Source organism: Lynx canadensis, chromosome D1 (genome assembly GCF_007474595.2).
Source record: "Lynx canadensis isolate LIC74 chromosome D1, mLynCan4.pri.v2, whole genome shotgun sequence".
NCBI lineage: Eukaryota > Metazoa > Chordata > Mammalia > Carnivora > Felidae > Lynx > Lynx canadensis.
In genome coordinates this window covers 82,364,191-82,382,326 of record NC_044312.2, presented here as the reverse complement: position 1 = coordinate 82,382,326, position 18,136 = coordinate 82,364,191, and the positions used below count along the sequence as shown (strand labels likewise).

At 36.9% G+C, this 18,136-nt stretch overlaps 1 protein-coding gene across 1 annotated transcript; it reads left to right on the top strand.

Moving 5' to 3' along the window:
• Nucleotides 1–5,090: 5,090 nt before the first annotated feature.
• LIN7C (lin-7 homolog C, crumbs cell polarity complex component) lies at nt 5,091–16,418 on the top strand. Its single transcript, XM_030331532.2, has 5 exons — nt 5,091–5,156; nt 8,323–8,441; nt 9,465–9,536; nt 11,739–11,948; nt 12,535–16,418. Exons 1-5 carry the CDS (start codon nt 5,120–5,122, stop codon nt 12,688–12,690), a joined length of 594 nt encoding a protein of 197 aa, XP_030187392.1. The 5' UTR covers nt 5,091–5,119; the 3' UTR covers nt 12,691–16,418.
• The last annotated feature ends 1,718 nt before the right edge of the window (nt 16,419–18,136 follow it).

Here is an 18,136-nt window from a genome sequence, read left to right as displayed (position 1 = left end):
AGGCATTTTTTAGCTATAAATTTCCCTCTAAACACTGCTTTAGCTGCATCATGAATGTAATTTTAAAGTTCTGCAGAGAATTCTTGTGTATATATTTGGTGAGAATATGCTGTACTTTTTCACAATCACAAAATTTTGGAGGCTGTGTGTGTGTGTGTGTGTGTGTGTGTGTTTCCAGTTTCCAATGTGATGCTAAACTTTTGAGTAGACAAAGCTTTTCTTACAAAGCAAAATGCCTTGGCTTGGGTTTGGTTGGATTTGCAGAAATGCCCTTGCTTGTAGCTCAAAGATTCCTTTCACAGCCTAATGTAAAAAGCAAGGGCATGTTTGTTTTTACTTGATTTTCTCTGTGAAGTGAAGATTTCCTAGGCTATATGGGCCCTTCTTAAAGGGCCCTTTCAGTTGGAAGTTTCCTTCACTGTCTGTATTTCTACTAAGCATATTTTTTGGCAGCCCTGACACAATGTTTGTGTCCTGTGAGTAGAGGTCAGCTAGGAGTGAAAACTTCCTGTGCTACCATCAGTGCTTTCCCTTGGTCTGTGTACTTTGCTATTTGCCATGCTTTGTCCACAATTTGGCAGCACTATTACCCACTCTACGTGACAAATGACATCATTGCTATAATGAGAATTCCAAGCAGCACCACTGGATCAAAGCCCATCTGTGTGCCTGCTCCCACACTTGACAAAACAAATTCCAAATTCATTCAGCATGCCGGTGCCATTTAGTCACTGTGACATATCCCAAATTTTGGACTCTGTGCAAAAACCAATCTGTGCCCACAAAATTAATCATGGAACACATTTTATGACGTTTGACAACAACTTAAAAGGTTCTCATCTTTGGCAGGTGGCTCTGCCAATCTGCAAGTATGTGCATGACAAATTCTGAACAATATATTATGTGGCTGAAAATATATCATGCAGGATGCACACCCTGGAGAGAACCAGAGTGAATCCAAACAATCCTGAGGTCTCAGGGACACATAAGCCAGACTGCTGTCTTGTGAAGGAAGGATGATGGCCCCAGGTACACACAGAAAGCCAAAGAAAAGGCAACAGCTCGTGTGCCAGTAAATGCTGAGAACATTGGCACAATCGCCTGTGTTGGCAGGACCAAGAGTTTGAGATGGCTAATTTAAGCGACAAGATCCTGGCAAACAGATTTATTTAGGGCAAGGGTGCGTCAGAAAGATGCCAGAAAAATACATCAATCTGTGCCTTTACATGTACTGTGGAGTGATGATGAAACAGTTGACATTAAAAAAGTAAACCCTTACACTTTAATATAATCCGCAGTTCATCTTCACAACAAGTAGGGTTTACTTTAGATCTCTGGTACTCCAGGATGGGGTTTTATGTTCTCATCTGAGATCTTCAACCAAGAGAATTTCTCTTCAACAGGTGTTCTTGAAGAGATCTTCCCATATGGCTGGGTTGAATTGATTAGATTCATGTTTTTATATATTGTTTAATTTATTTAAAAATGTAGGCTATTTGGCATTTGACAATATCATTTCCTTCAAATTAAGGAAGCCAATTATCTAAAATTTTACTTTACTGAGGAGCATATGACAGGATCTCCATTAGAAAAAGAAAATTCAGACTTTGTTCTGATAGAACCCTTTGCTTAAGAGTAATATTTTACTCTGTAATAAGACATAATAACTGTTTTAAATATCTATCCTGTATAGTGGTGCATATTTGTGCACTAAAATGATAAAATAGCAATAAAACAGTAAGATGCAAAAAAAGAAAAACCCAAAAAGCAAAATGTTCCACTTGGGGGTGTCTGGCTTCCTCATATTACTTTCCATTTTCCACTTTCCTTCTCTAGACAGCTTCCTACCCCCAATTTTCCCCACCTACTCCCTTTTTTATTTCTCTTACTGGATGCTGGCTTAGTACATTGTATTTGCAACATCTTGGGTTAGGAGAGCTTTCACAACCTGACAGCCTACTTAGGACTTTCATTCCTCATTCGAAGACAAAATTTGCCTAATTTAGCTTTCATGGGGATTTGTCTCAGAGTTCCTATTCTGAGTCTTCCTTTTCATCTCCGAGGCAGGAAGTAATATGAGGAAGCAAAAGGTGAAGAGTTCTTCCATAGGAAGAACAATTCTTGATTAGGAAGTGAGTCCTAATAACCTGGTGAGTCAATAACCTGATGGAGGCATAAAACTAAAAGCAGCACTTCCTTATTTGTGCTCACAATTGCCTCCTTTGAGACTTAGGGCAGCAATCTGTCCCCTCTTCTGGAAAATGAAGGAGCTGGACTCTAGTCTCTCTCAACTCCAGTAGTCAGGGATTTGTGACTGATGGAGTGATGTTTTAGGGGATCTCTCCTTACACAAAAACTGATTCTTCTCTTTTGTGCATTGAATACAAATGGGTTGTTAATTGGCTCATATTTTCCCTTCTCAGTAGCTCCTAAAACTTTTTTTCTTCCTTTCCTCTGCTTAAATAATGATCTGTAACTGTTCTGATTCCCAATTCTTAGAATGTGACTTTTTAATCTTTCTATTTTCTCTGAAAACTTTTAGGATCTTCTACTTACCCCTGGAATTTTGAAATTTTATGATGATTATGTATGTTAAGAAACTACCAAGGACAAGGAAAGGATCACTCAAAAGGAGCAAACAATCTATAGTCTCAGTTACTGAGAATTGTTCCTGTTCCTGCCAGTCAAAATAGAATCACATAATTTATGGGGAAGGGGTAAAGAACTTAGAAGGGTATTGACTCAGTAGTGGGACATAATTAGCCATACACAAAGGCTGAACTGGTTCTACCTAACAAAGCTTAAAATGAAGCCTCAAAGGAAATTTTTTTTTCAAGTATCCCATCTGCATTTCAAAAAAAATTTCAAAAATATTCATAGGGATACAAAAATATCAAGCACCCAAAAAAGTAAATTTCACAATGCTTGGCATGATATTGATATATATATATATATATATATATATATATATATATATATATAATGTGAGAAACAGGAAATTATGATCTGTAATGAAGAGAAAAATCAATCTATAGAAACAGTGCCAGAAATAGCACAGATGGTAGAATTAAGATAAAAACATTAAAATTGTCAACATAATAGCATTCTACATGTCCAAGAAGCTGTGGGAAAGGTTGGGCATGGTAAATAAGGACATGGAAGATTTAGAAACACACACACACCTCCTTAAATCTAACTGTCACAAATAAAAACTATAGCCTCTGAGATGAAAAGTGAACTATTGGGATTAAAAGAATATTAGATTTCAAAAAAAGGAAACACAGGGAAAGGCTTGAAAAAACAAAATGAATAGAGCACTAGGGAGCTGTAAGACAGCATTAGGCAATAGAACGTACATGAAAGTGGGGTCATCAAAGGAGAGGAGCTGGAGGATAGGGGAAGAGAAAATATTTGAAGAAATAAGGGCAATGTCTGTATTTGTCTTGTTATGGTATTCTCAGTGCCTAGCAAAACACCTGGTAGGTATTAGACATTTAGCAAACATTGAAAATATTTGTGGCATAACCATAAGTAAAAGAGAAGCACATGAGTGTTATTGCAGGGTATAAGGACCATCAGGGACCAAGGGACAACAGTTTGAAAAAAGGGAAGCTTATTAGGGGCACCTGGGTGGCTCAGTCAGTTAAGTGTCCGACTTCGGCTCAGGTCATGATCTCTCAGTCTGTGAGTTAGAGCCCTGCATAGGGCTCTGTGCTGACAGTTCAGAGCCTGGAGCCTGCTTCCGATTCTGGGTCTCCCTCTCTCTCTGTCCCTCCCCTGCTTGCTCTCTGTCTCTCAAAAAACAAAAACAAAAACAAAAACAAAAAAAAAAAGGGAAGCTTAGAAGTGGCACTTCTTTAGCAGACCTGGGGATGGGTTCAATTTGAAGGTGTATATGGTTTGAAGAATTGGAGGAGATGAACAAGGATATTCCACATGAGAACAACATGAATGAAGACTTGGAAGCAAGAATAAACATGGTTTTGAATATATCACCTCAACTAGAGAGGTGGTTGCACTTGAGGAATAATGAGAAATGAAGTTAAATGGGTAACTTAAGGGTCAGAGTATGCAAGCCTTTAGAAATAGGAAATGGTGGGGGAGAAACAATTGAAAGTTTCTAAACAGAAACTTTTGCTAATGAAATCAGGGTTCAAGGGGGAAAAAGTATAATCATGACATTCATGATGGCTTAGAAAAAATACTAGAGTGGAAAGAGTGGGCTGAGGACAATCAGGAAGTTAAAACGTTCCTATCATGAGGTGTTTAAACTGTATACGAAACCATCTAACACAGTATCAGCAGAGACTAGTGCTTGAATGAATGTCAGTGGAATCTATATACTGGACAAATTAATATTCCATTTAAATTAAGTACTAAAATTTTTCTTGGTTCATTAATTTTCAGAAGTGGCCCTAAGAAATCTGTAATGCATTAAGCAAATTTGCTTCATATCTCATTTACATAAGATTTTGGATCATCTTTTTAAAATTGTTCTCTGTGGTGCAATTGTTCCTTGTTCTCTTGCTTACCCAGGTGTTTCATGTTTTTTGTACTTTCCATCCTTAACTCTCAAACAGATTGGCAGGGGAGGCTCGTGCCTTGATTTTTAAAGTTAAAACGATGCCGCCACAAAAAGAGACTGTATTCCGTTACCTATTTGTCACAGAATCCCAGAACTTAAGAGTGGAAAAGACCTCGGAGATAGGACCCGTCATCGCACAGATAGGGAAACTGAGGACGAAAGGGGTTAAGGGAGCATTCCAGACTCAGAATCATTAATGGTCAAGCCCGGAGAAAAATCCAGACTTTCACTTGGAGCCAAGGGTTCTAAGCGAGTGGGACAAGGCTTGAATCTGACGCAGGGAGCAAGAATCGGGAAAGGCGCTTTTTCCACCTTCCGAAGCCGGGGCATTCGCTACCCTCGGGACCGCGGAAGACGCTGCGTAAGACTAACCTTGAGGGCATAGAGCCCAGGTAGCCTCCACCACTCTCTAAGCCACAGGTCCTACTCTCGCGATACTGGCAGGCCGTTTCCCTGCCAGCTCCTGCTAAGCCCCGCCCCTCCACCGCAGCCCTCTGTCGTCATTTCCTGTGGGTCTGCAGGCAAAGGGAGAAGATGGCGGCGCTGGGGGAACCTGTGCGGCTGGAGAGGGGTGAGTGCGGCCGAAGCCGGGACCGAGGTGGGCGGAGGGGGTGGAGGAGTGCCGTGTGGCCGGAGGGGAGGAGGGGCGACCCAGGCTCCGAGATCCGGATCCAGGTGCCCCTCGCGCCAAAGTCGCTGCTCCTGGCCCCTGGGAGGGCGCTTGCGGTCCCCTGACTGATACTCAGACCCCTGCTCTCTTCACATGGACTGTGCCGGGGCACAGCACAGTTAAATACCAGCTGTCCGTCTTCGTAGACACACGCCGCAGACGCGCTCCCTAGGTGCGCACGGCAGACCCGGCGGCCTGAGACATGTCAACCCCAGAAGCAAACATCACACGCCCAGTTCGGAGAGACTACATGCACTGCCCTTACTTACGCGCGCACAAATCCGGTGTCCCCGCTCTCACCCCCCCCACATTGCAGACATCCCGGACACACAGCGCATTCACCATAGAGTCGTCCTTATTTATGCACAAACTCCGTCATTACTTTAACCACAACCTCACTTGTGTTTGTTTTGGGCTGTTTCCTGGCTTTGGTGCCCCTCCCAGGTACCGAGAAGGTGCTTTAAATACCATCCTACTGATTTGGTCCTCGGAAGAATGTTATATAACTATTTGGAATAGTGAGCGGTAGGTTGTAAAATACTTGAAAGTATAGTCTTATTCCATCTTTACAAACCTTACAACTGCTAACTGTGGCTGGTTGCTTGCTTTTTAGAGCAGACTGTCAAGGAAAGTAAAATCTGTTCTGCTGAGTAATTAGATACCGAAGAGCCAGTGAAAATATATGACTGTGCTCCTGTCAGGGTCCTGTTACAGAGTTTCAGCATTCCACCCTTCACTTCCCAAAACCTTTATTTCAAGGCAATTGCAAGCATGCTTTTGACACATCAGTATTAGATGTCATTGGTAAGTCAAAAACAAACAACATTTTGAGTGCTGGTGGTAAACAAAATATAGGGTGGAGATTGTAGATATCTTCCGAGTATTAACTCTTGCGGTTACAGCCTGAATATTAAGTAACTTCCGCTCCAAAAAGGAAATATATTTTTGGAATTATTGTATTTAGAGAAACCTCTTTCCTCATACTGTCACACAAATAAATGCTCACTTAACATTATTTTTTCCTGATGGTGTTCACTATTTGTAAGCCTCTTTATAAATGACATTGCTTCCCTCCAGCCCACCAGACCATTAATTAAAGCATCATTTTTGACAGAGGAGTAGCTACTCTGGGAAGAATTACTAAGTTAGGCTTAAGACTGTGACATCTCCCTCCTGAGCACAATGGCACTGTGCTTTGTAGATGGGAACAAATCTGTTCGTTGTTAACAGGAGTAGGTGTTTTTTGTTTTTTTTTTTTTTTTTTTTTTTTTTTTAAAGCCAGTCGTAGGATTCTAACATGTTGGCGGTCTTTTGTGTTTTTAAGTGCAGCACAAAATGTGAAACTTCACCTCTGGCATTTAGGTTTGGTAGTCATTGCTTTTTTTGCTTTTTCAGAGTTCTTTACAGTTCCACAGTAGAATGCTCAGCAACTTAGTAGGATGAATTAGTAGAGGTTGCCATTTAGCTGGATAAGAAAGATTACATCACCTGTTTCTTATTTAGGATTCTCTTTAGCAAATTCTATTAACAAACACTTCCAATAACCCTACAATTTAAAATTAGTGCATATGATCAAGATCATGAATGTTTTCTAAATCATCCAAATATGATTCAGTGGAATAGCTTTGAGCACATGTTAGGTACAGTTTAGGTTCAGTAAAGAGTTTTTTTCATTTCGTTTCAATTTTTTGTTAATTGGGAATATTTATATAGCTTACATATTGTAACTTTGTAAGTCAAAATAATCAATGAACCAAAAGCTCCCATTCATCAGTCATTCATTCTAGTGGTGCAATAATCAGAAGGGGGAAAGTCTGATTCCATTGCATTTGATTAATATCAGTTTAAGCTTTTATGATCTGAAGTTGAAAAATCTACTTCTTTCTTCACTATATTTATTGCTAGTTTTGTAGTATTATACACAAAGAAGGCCATATTAGTTCTATAAAGAAAAAGTTCCAGACTTGTGGTATAATATAAAGTTCAGAACTTCTTCCATTTTAAAAGGAGGCAAAGAATAATAAAATAATAGGTACTGTAGCCCTCTGGGGTACAAAAACAGTTAAGAAAAAAAAGTCAAAATACAGAAAATTACAGTGTTTTAACATGACTCGGAATCTTACAAAATATCTTAATTCATAAAATACATTTCCCAATATGCCTAATATATTTGTGCAAACATGTACCACCTCTTAAGATTTCTTAGGATTAATTGGTGCCAAGGGAACATAATATTTATGCTTGCTACATACCAGACCCTTTTCCGTGCTTTTTTTGGTTTAGTTGTAAAGTGATTCTTATAAGGAAGGTACTGTTACTTCCATTTTACAGTGGAGAAACTGAGCCATGCACATTAAGTAACATGCCCAAGATCACACAGCTAATATTGAGACCAGATTGGCAAAAATTTTTATTTTTCTGTTTTGTAAGTGTATGTATTTGGTTGAACTTGTCTTAATTAAAACAGTGTGTTAATGATCCTGAGTTGAAAAGAGGCCACAGTTAATTTATTCCTTTATACCATTGTTACTGTGTCCCTGCCACTAAGTGCATCTGTTATTGAAAGTTCATATCTACTTATAAATTGTGATTTTCTTTGGAAAATATAAAAGGATTTCACTAGCACACAGTGTTTTGTACTACTCAAAGCTTTGATTACTAATCATGATAGGTAACTTTTTTTGACTAACTACTTTCAGATAGAACTGTCTGCTTTTTGAAGCAGTACAGTGTTCACGTGTCTATCACATTTGAACCCATCTTTTCCTGTGACATTTAGAATTTTATATTCAGTTTTCCTGTCTCTCAAAGATACTATTTTCCAGATCTTGCATGTGTGCATTAATATTTGATCCTAATCTACATAAAAGCATTCTCAGATTTTACATTCCCTCTCTCATATGTGTATTCATGTAACCCCCACCCCCAACACACACACAAGCTCACACTCTTACACATTTTTCCCCTCCATATTCTACATATTTCTAGTTAATCCTTGAGGATTGAATCCTGTTACAAGGCATTTAGAGAATATTCAGAGAAAATATGTGTGTGTGTTTAATTCTAGATATTTGTAGAGCGATTGAATTGTTGGAAAAACTGCAAAGGAGTGGAGAGGTCCCACCACAGAAACTTCAGGCTTTACAAAGAGTCCTTCAAAGTGAATTCTGCAATGCTGTAAGAGAGGTGAGTGAATGGGATTAAATTTACTAAAAACGTGAGTTAATTAGGTAAGATAGTACTCTGAAATTTGGGTTTAGAAGTTTTTAAGAAAACAAACTTTAGAAAAATACTAGAACTGGGGCACCTGGGTGGCTCAGTTGGTTATGCATCCAACTCGTGATTTCAGCTCAGGTCATGATCTCATGGTTTGTGAATTCGAGCCCCACGTTGGGCTCTGTGCTGACAGCATGGAGCCTGCTTGGGATTCTCTCTCACTCTCTCTCTGCCCCTCCCCTGCTTACACTTTCTTTCTTTCAAAATAAATAAATAAATTTAAAAATCCTTTGATCTTATTTAAAAAAAGGAGAAAAAAAAAATTAGACCCTATCTCTCTCTCTCTTGAAAAAAGTATATTGTTAAGTATATTAAAAAAAAGCATATATGTTAAGTATAACATACAATGTTATATTAGTTTCAGGTGTACAGCATATTATCCACCAGTTCTATTTATTATTCAGTGCTCACCACAATAAGTGTAGTCACCATCTGTCATCAAACATGTTGTTACAATACTAAGACTATATGCCCTATGCTATACTTTTCATGTCTGTGACTTATTTTATAACTGAAATTTTGTACCTCTTCATTTGTGGGGATTTTGAGTAGAAAAACATTTTACTGGATGCCTGAGTGGCTCAGTTGGTTATACGTCTGACTTCAGCTCAGGTCATGATCTCATGGCTTATGAGTTTGAGCCCCGCATTGGCTCTGTACTGACAGCTCAGAGGCTGCAGCCTGCTTCAGATTCTGTGTCTTCCTCTCTCTCTGCCCTTCCCCTGCTCGCACTCAGTGTCTATCTGTCTGTCTCTCACTCACCTCACTCCCTCTCTCAAAAATAAACATTAAAAAAATATATTAATAATAATAATATTTTACCGGGATGCATAACTTTGCCTAAAACTTTAACACACTCCTTAACTTGACTTAGAACTCAAACGTGGTATATTCTGAGATTTTAAATCATGATGATAACTTTGGGTTTCACAGGTATATGAACATGTCTATGAGACTGTGGACATCAGTAGCAGTCCTGAAGTGAGAGCTAATGCAACTGCAAAGGTAGTTGTTGTTGTTGTTTTTTCCATTTACTAAAAGAGACTTCATTATAAATGAGAGGTTTAGGGGCACCTGGGTGGCTCAGTCAGTTAAGTGTCCGATTCTGTCTCCCTCTCTCTGTGCCTTCCCCACTCGTGTGTGCCCGTACTCTCACTCGCTCTCTCAAAAATAAAATAAAAAAACATAAGTGAAAGGTTTAAAATGTGTAGTTACTAGATATTTGATAGGCTAATTTTGAAAACTAACATGTAGTATTTTTTGAGCCACACTAAACTTCTCAAGTACTAAGACAAGACATTTTTTATTGGCTTTACAGGAGATATTTTATCATGCAGTTTAGATAATGCATTAAAAATACACTTGCAGGGGCGCCTGGGTGGCTCTGTTGGTTAAATGTCCGACTTCGGCTCAGGTCATGATCTCGCAGTTTGTGAGTTCAAGCCCCGTGTCGGGCTCTGTGCTGACAGCTCAGAGCCTGGAGCCTGCTTCAGATTCTGTGTCTCCCTCCCTCTCTGCCCCTCCCCTGTTCATGCTCTGTCTCTCAATAATAAATAAATGCTAAAAAAGTTAAAAAAAAAACCACACTTGCACACAAATAATAATATACCTGTTGGTGCGCCTGGGTGGCTCAGTCAATTAAGCGTCCAACTCTTGGTTTTGACTCAGGTCATGATATCATAGTTCATGAGTTCGTGTCCACCTTAGGCTCTGCTCTGACAGGAGCCTGCTTGGAATTCTCTGTCTTCTTTGCTCTCTGCCCCTCCCGCATGTCTCTGTCTCTGAAAATGAATAAATATTAAAAAAATATACATGTAATACATATTTGTTATATATGATATGCATATATCATGTAAATTTTCAAAAAAATTCTGAGGTATATATTATCCTGACTTTATTGGTGAGGAAGCATTATATTAGGTTATTTTTCTCAAATCACACAAATAGTAAATGGTAGAACTGGGTACTCCCCTAGGTTGCTCTTTGCTTTTCTCCTTTGCCTGAACTCTGCAAATATAGGGGTAATGTCACTAATAGGTTAGCTCTTCAGAGCTGCATATGGCAAGTTTTATGTGCTTTTCTGCACCAGTGGTTTCCTCCGATATTTCCAGAATTGACCTCGGTGTCCATCATATCTTGTTTGAATAAACTAGTATCAGCAGTAAGTGACTTATACTAAATTAGTCATTAGTAGGTAATTTTGCCGTGATAATTACTGATCCATAAAAGAAAATACTGGATTCTCTGTTGAATGTAAACACTTAAACATGTGAGTATAGTTTAGAAGAGTATAAAAAAGACATGGAAACTTGGCTTTAAATTCTAGAGTTACATGACCTCACGACTTCCTGAATTTCTGAGCCTTAGTTCTATTTGTAAAATGGGGCTTCTTTCAGAGCTTGGAACCTAATGGTATTCAACAAATCTTGATTTCCTTCCTCTGCCCCTTCCCATTTTTGCTCATGCACCTTGATCTATTTACAAAAAATGGTACCAGATTACTTAATTACCTGCTTTTAAAAGCAGAAAGAAACCAAAAATCTCAACTTTGTGTTAGAATTAGTGTAGGTTAGTCTAAATTTGAAAGTTTTAAAGAAGATGTGATGTGACTCTGTTTTCATCTTCTGTGGGGTTTTAGGAGTAACTGGGTAGTTGACTAAAGCAACAAAAAAAGTTCACGTTCGTTATATGTATCCTTCTTTTTCTCAATATTGAATTATTTCTTTAATTAGTTATTTAGTATATAGTACAGATAGTAACAGCAGCCCAAATGATTGCATAAAAGGACACCTACCTCCTTACAGGTTATTATGTAGATAGGTTGTGCCTTGCACAGACTCCTAAAGGAGCCAGGTTATCCAGCCCAAAGCCCAGGGCTGCTGGCATGCCAGGGAAGGGGTTTTCTCTGTAACATGCACCAGTGTTCATCTGCCAAGCAAGCCCGCACGCCAGTTGCTGCAGAGAAGTTCTGGGTGCTGGGTGGACTGAGTGGCCTGGACAGTCTTAACACCTCCTGCGTAGGCCCAGGGTATGCTTTCTGGTCATCATCACCCCATCCACTCAGCTTACCTTCTCTTTCAAACTGCCAGTGAACTTGTGAGCATTCAAACATCAAAAGCGTGTACCTCAAAAGTAGTTTTAAAAAAGAGACAAAAGAACTGAAGCAAACAAAGATCATATTTGTAACTATGTGAAATTCTTTTCGAGGCTACTGTCGCTGCATTTGCTGCCAGCGAAGGACATTCCCATCCTCGAGTTGTTGAACTACCAAAAACAGAAGAAGGCCTTGGATTCAATATTATGGGAGGCAAAGAACAAAACTCTCCAATCTATATCTCTCGAATAATTCCAGGTGGAATTGCTGATAGACATGGGGGTCTCAAGCGAGGAGATCAACTTCTTTCTGTTAATGGAGTGGTATGGATGAATTTTATTTCTACTTGTAGTAATGCATTGTAACCACATGGGGGTATATTTGAGTTACAGAAACCAAAGATGTTGAGGGGAAAACCAAAGCCGCTTTGTAGTTTAGAAATCCCTTGAGGGAATCCTGGGCAGTACTATTTAGTACAGTGATACTTTTTAAAGCACTTTAAGTGTGTTTTGCTTCTTTTCCAATGTAAATTAGCAACGCTTAGTGTGATTTTTATGAAGTAATTAAGCTCTTTAGTAGTTACGGCAGTACATTAAATTAGAGAAGTCCGCCCTCATTTTCGTACAGAATGCCAGCTGCTTAATTTACTTGGGACCTAGTGAGGTAATAGGGCATATATATTGGTATCGGGAACAATTATTTGGAACTTAAAACCCAGTTGCTGGATTTGATTTGGCAGAGGATTTCACACCGATTAAAATGATAGAACCAGGTTATTTTGTAGGCTTATAGTGTTGTGATGATACAACATTAAAATTCTTTTTACTTTTATGTTTTTTAAACATTTTTGCATTTTGAGCTGCTTACAAAACCTGGATACTAATTGTGTGTATGTCTGTTTTTCCCCAGAGTGTTGAAGGAGAACATCACGAAAAAGCTGTGGAACTGCTGAAAGCAGCTCAAGGAAAGGTTAAGTTAGTAGTACGGTACACACCCAAGGTCCTCGAAGAGATGGAGTCGCGCTTTGAAAAAATGAGGTCAGCAAAACGCAGGCAACAGACCTAATGCAATTCAGAACTTTATATTCCATTTTGCTTTTAGCTAGAAAAGTTTTACTTGTGACCTACTGATGGCCGCAGTGCCAACGATTGTAAAAAACAAACAGAAACTTCCCATGAGATCCTCCTTGCCATTTTATAAACACCTATTTTAACATCGTTTATGGTTCCAGAGATGCATACACTTTTTTCTGACAAGAAAAAGTGAAAGGTGATGAGGGCAATTCTGTCCTGCTGTTTTTACAGGCCTTTTTCAAATGCAGATTTTGTCATAAAGTTGTTATAGATTTTTAAAACTGCTTTTTTAATATTAAAATGTACTTTTACATTCTCAATCTTTTTTTAGAAAAAAAAGTTTTCTTCATTTGGCTGCTTATTTAAAAATAACAATTCTCCAATTCTTTTTTTGCTTACTCTATTTTTTTTAACCTGTAAAATTTCTTTACGGTTTTCCAAGAAATTAAACATAACAGTCTCAGCTACAGCAGTTCATTACACTATCAGTGTTAACACCACTGCTGCATTTTGTACTTTGAACACATGCATAATATATATAATCAATGGTAAATCATAACTCAACAGTGGAAATTTTTTACTTTTATTTAAACATAATGTATAATGAATATTCATTTATACTGATTTATAAAAGTTTTTAAACACTGAAACAATCATTGCTAAAATATATATTCTTTCATAATATTTGAGCAGTGAGGCAAGAGGATGTGATTTGATTGTTGGCATTACTGATCACATCTTTTTATGTTCAACAATATATCATAAATTACAAATGCAAAAACAGGTTCAGGTTTCATTTTTTTGCAAATTTTTTTAATACTATTCATTCTTATTTAAATATATTTCTTATATTTTGGTTTTTCCATTCCTAGGGATGAGCCAGTTAGATTGTGTTGGGAAGTAGCAGAAGCAAAGATGAAAAAGTAATACCTTTAACCTCACTAGCCTCAAGAGTTACACACTCTTTACTAGCTCACCTTAAAGAGTTGATTTTAGATAGGAAGAAGATAGAAGGATATACTTAAAATATAGAGAAATTATGAGGCGATATATTCATAAGAATCTGCAGGCTCTTAGTCATAATGAGTAGGAACTCATTCATATTGAAATGGTTGAATTTAGAGATGTGATCTTTGAAATGATGGGAATTCTGAGAGATACTTTCATTCGTCCACTGGATGTCACTCTTACTGAAAGGCAGCTACTAGTGTAGGACTATGACTGAGGTCTTTTTAAAGGTGGAAATTAAGAGTTGAGGTTCATTTTCAGTCACAATTTACAGGAAGATTTGTACAATTTTTAAGAATTTTATGTGACAGATGCTAAAAAGAAGATAATGGGTTGAAATATATAAGGAATTTAGCCTAATTACTGACCCTGTGTAAAAAGTGGGCATTTTGTAACATTCCTTCAGGAAGAATAGAAATGTATACCTTTTCCTGCATGTTTGTGAGCACTGTGAGTCTTACAAGATTATTCCAGTTTTCAATGATTTTCAGAATAAAAGTCAATCAACATTGTTATTTATCATTTAGGTATTGAACACTGGATTGCATGGTCGAATGTGTCTTTAGTCCATTACAAAACGTGCTTGTATTGGTAGGATCATGTTGTTAAATTGTGTATTTTCAAAATTAATTGATGTTTTTAAAATGTTGAGACCAAAGTAGAGTAGAATTATGAATTTATTTTAATTTAATTGTAAAGTTATTAGAGGTATTTGTTGTAGAGCTTTACATATTAAAGAGAGATATTGGTGCATATAAAAACAGTAATATTATTATGCTTGTATTCTTGCATTACAGGGTAAATAAATCCTGACGAAATCTTATTTTTAGTATAGCTACAGCTGTAGTAGCTTGCAAGGGCGTGTCAACATTTCATTATAAATTATAGCTTCCTGGTTCAGTATCTCCGCTGTTTCAGAACTTTCAGCCAAGTTCAGTCTTTTTTGGTGTTGAAACTTAGTAAGTTGAGTAAGCTATTTTTTTTCTCTTCTACAGTAATCCACAATCTGTTCTTTGTGTGGGTTGGCACTTATTTATAATTCTTAAAATAAGGATAGCTTAAAGGAGCCAAATACAGTAGTTTGCTTGCTACTGTTGAGCATGAGTAGCAGTAGTTTGTTTTCGTTAATGCAGTTTTCAGAGTGTATCCCAGAATTTTAAATCTCGACCATAGAAAAATTTGGTCATTTGGTGGCAGAGATGTACAGTACTGGTCTCATATATAGTGAGGAGATGAAGGGAGTTGTCATCTTATAAATAAATGTATGACTCATGAACATAACTAGGCACATAGTAAGTATATAATAGGTGTTTGATTTGTAAATTATAAACTACTCAATTTCCATTTATTTTCTTGGTATTTCAAAATGGGTTGAGTCAGTGATTCTCAGCCTTAGCCGCACGTTAGAACCCCTGCAGAGCTTTAAAAACTATTGGTATATGAGTCCCATTCTGTATCAAGTTAGATGAGAATCTCTGAGGGTGGGGCCAGATACTTATTTTTTTAAAGCTTTCCAGTTGGTTCTAAAGGACATCTGGGTAGAGAACCACTTGTTTTCCCCTTTATAAAATGCTCTAATCACACTGCTGTCGTGAACTTAAATTCTAATGGGAAAAACACAGTTAAGTGCATAATATATTTGGAAGTATCAGAATAGAAAGAATTTACAGCTACTGACTGTTAAGTAGTGGCAAATATAATAATCGGTTATCTTTTTTAGTAATTTCTTTAGGAATAAAAGGTACTTGGCATTCATTATTTGGGAAGTGATTATAGTTTACCTTTTATCTTTTTTTTTTTTTTTTAATCTGCTAGTAGTTTAAATGTAAGATTTTAATGTCTGTCATCTTTCTGCCCCCTTTGCATTTAAAACTTACAGAAATGAATGTGTATTGGTTGAGAAAGCATGTTTAAAAACTGCAGATGAGAAATACTGTCATTGGTTATTATGTGCTGTTTTAATATGGCCACTTTATCCATTAGTATACTAGATTATAATGGCCTAGTTCTTTGGAGGTTGAGAATTCAGATGTGTTTTTAAAATCATTGTCTTCCTCTACTAAATTTTTTAGTTATTTTGTTCAAGTACTTAAGTAGTTTGGCTCAAGTACTTTGTTTACAATTAAAATGGATATTATAGCATTTAGTAGAAGAAATGGCTATGGCTTATCTGAAAAGAATGTTAGCATGACTTGGTGTAGACTTAAAAGAATACATGTTGTGAATATTTTATAATGTGGAATGATCACTGAAATATCAAGGACTCTGGTATTGTATTTCCTGAATAAATGTATGTTTATGACTTTTCTAACTTACATTTTGTTGTCTCTCCTAACAATCTGGTTTTACACTTTTTATTGTCCAAAATTTCACTAATTGTGTTTCTTCAACAGCTATTGCAGTTCTGTAATGGTTAAATAGTGGAAAAAACCCAAATTGCTTGTTCATTAATTTTCAAGAACTTGCAAACTAATTTGTATCTGGACATAGTTTTTAAAAATATTATCAAACAGTATGCTTCTACTTTAATTCCTGACTGTGAAGCAAAGAAAAATACCCACAATGGATTTAACACTTTTTCAGTAGATGACTTCATTTATTACCAACTTAATTCTGATTCTAAGATATATTTGAAATAAACTTGTATTATATTCTTTTATTTGGATTTGAAAAAAAATTGGTATAACTACACAATAAATGTGTTTCTGAAAACTCTGTATAAAATAACTTAAATAAGGTAAAAACACAATCTGTGGTGGTTACTGGAGTGAAACTTTGAATTCCTATATTTTGCTTTGTCTTTCATAAAATATAACTATAGAAAAAATTCTCTTGTGTTATTTTGGGAGAGGCAATTTGACGTGTGATTGACAGCACAGCATCTGCAGGCCAACTATCCTAAGTGTGAATCCTAGATCCACCATTACTATGTAATCTTACATAAGTTACTCCTCTATGCCTTGGTACTCTCATCTGTCATGTGTAATAAGATCTTAGTAATTGTTAGGTCATTATCCGTAAAACTCTTATTTAGAAAGGTGCCTGGCATAGTAAGTGCTACTTTTGTTTGCTATTATTTGCACGTAAAAGCTTCAGGGACCTTATTAGCTGAAGGAAGACATGTGGCCACATAATTAAAATTGCAACTTCTTATTTTTGATGCCTAGGAAACAGATAAATTATGCTTGAAAACTTTATAAGGAATAAGACTCAAGGAATTTTCAGATTTCTGTCCACTGGATCAAAGAAACTAATGAGATTCTAAAATTTGTCGTGTTTTGGGGTCAGAGGGTTGAGGCCACGTTGAGAATGAAAATCATACAAAGTTCAAGTAAGTGATTTGTTCAATCAGAAAAGCAATTTGTAGGAAGGATATGAGCTAGCTCTAGAGACAGTGGATTGCTGGAATGGGTGTCAGACAAATATAACGCATGATTCATCATGAATTTTTTAAATGCATGAAAATGTACGAAGCCACAAGGAGTACAACAAAAAGCATTTATTGTTAGCACTCAGTTTCTTCAAAATGTTTGTAAGCCGGAATACCCATTCTCTGAATCTTTACATTCTGGTTTTGTTACATTCACTATCGTTAATCATTCTGATTTTAATTAAAGAAGTGGTGACCCAGTTTTTTGTACATTTTATATATTTGGTGGCAGATAACTTCTACATGCTGGAATTTTTAAGACTTACTTTATATAGTAAGCAAAAGGTAAATTCATACAGAACCCATTTGTAAATTGTATTCCTTCAATTTTAATTTTTTTTAAAGAGGGCAGTGCTTGATGTCAACAAGGTATGTGTGAGAGCTCCCCTGAGTCTTATCAATTACAGAAGTATATTTTGGACAGTCAGGATTTAGTCCTTTAAAAATTGTGTGTGTGTGTGTGTGTGTGTGTGTGTGTGTTTAATGTTTTCTCTAGGGAAGGAAGTGTGGATGAATTCTAATTTGTTAAGAGTCTCCAGAATTGAAACCAACATGATAAAAAGAAAACTTAGCTATTGGCTGCTGCTAAGCTCCCCTTATTTGGCCCTTATTTGGCAGTTACGGAAAGTAATTCTAATCAGAGGATAACAAAAACCCAAACTTTAATTTTGTTTTTTATTTGGCAAAAAATGGAATCTGAAAGCATGAAATAGGGGCAGATTTTTATTTCTGGTATCTCTTACTTGACCTAGATTTAAGCCCAGAGTTTAGATGCTATCCAAGTTTGACTTTGGATTTTAAGGTGTTATAGACTGAATTGTGTGCCTCCCAAAAAAGATACCTTGGAGCCTAACCCCTGGTACCTCAGAATGTGACCTTTTTTAGAGATGGAGTCTTTACAGAGTTAATTCAGTTAAAGTGAAGTCATTAGGATGGAACCTAATCCAAAATGGCGAGTGTTCTCATTAAAAAAGAGAGAAATTTGAATACAAACACACAG

What these genes read in the sequence shown, in the direction of transcription:
- LIN7C (XM_030331532.2), top strand. Translation starts at nt 5,120, where the DNA reads ATGGCGGCGCTGGGGGAACCTGTGCGGCTGGAGAGGG. An exon ending in ACCTGTGCGGCTGGAGAGGG is followed by an intron (nt 5,157 to 8,322) that starts GTGAGTGCGGCC and finishes GTTTAATTCTAG; the next exon opens with ATATTTGTAGAGCGATTGAA. An exon ending in TTCTTTCTGTTAATGGAGTG is followed by an intron (nt 11,949 to 12,534) that starts GTATGGATGAAT and finishes GTTTTTCCCCAG; the next exon opens with AGTGTTGAAGGAGAACATCA.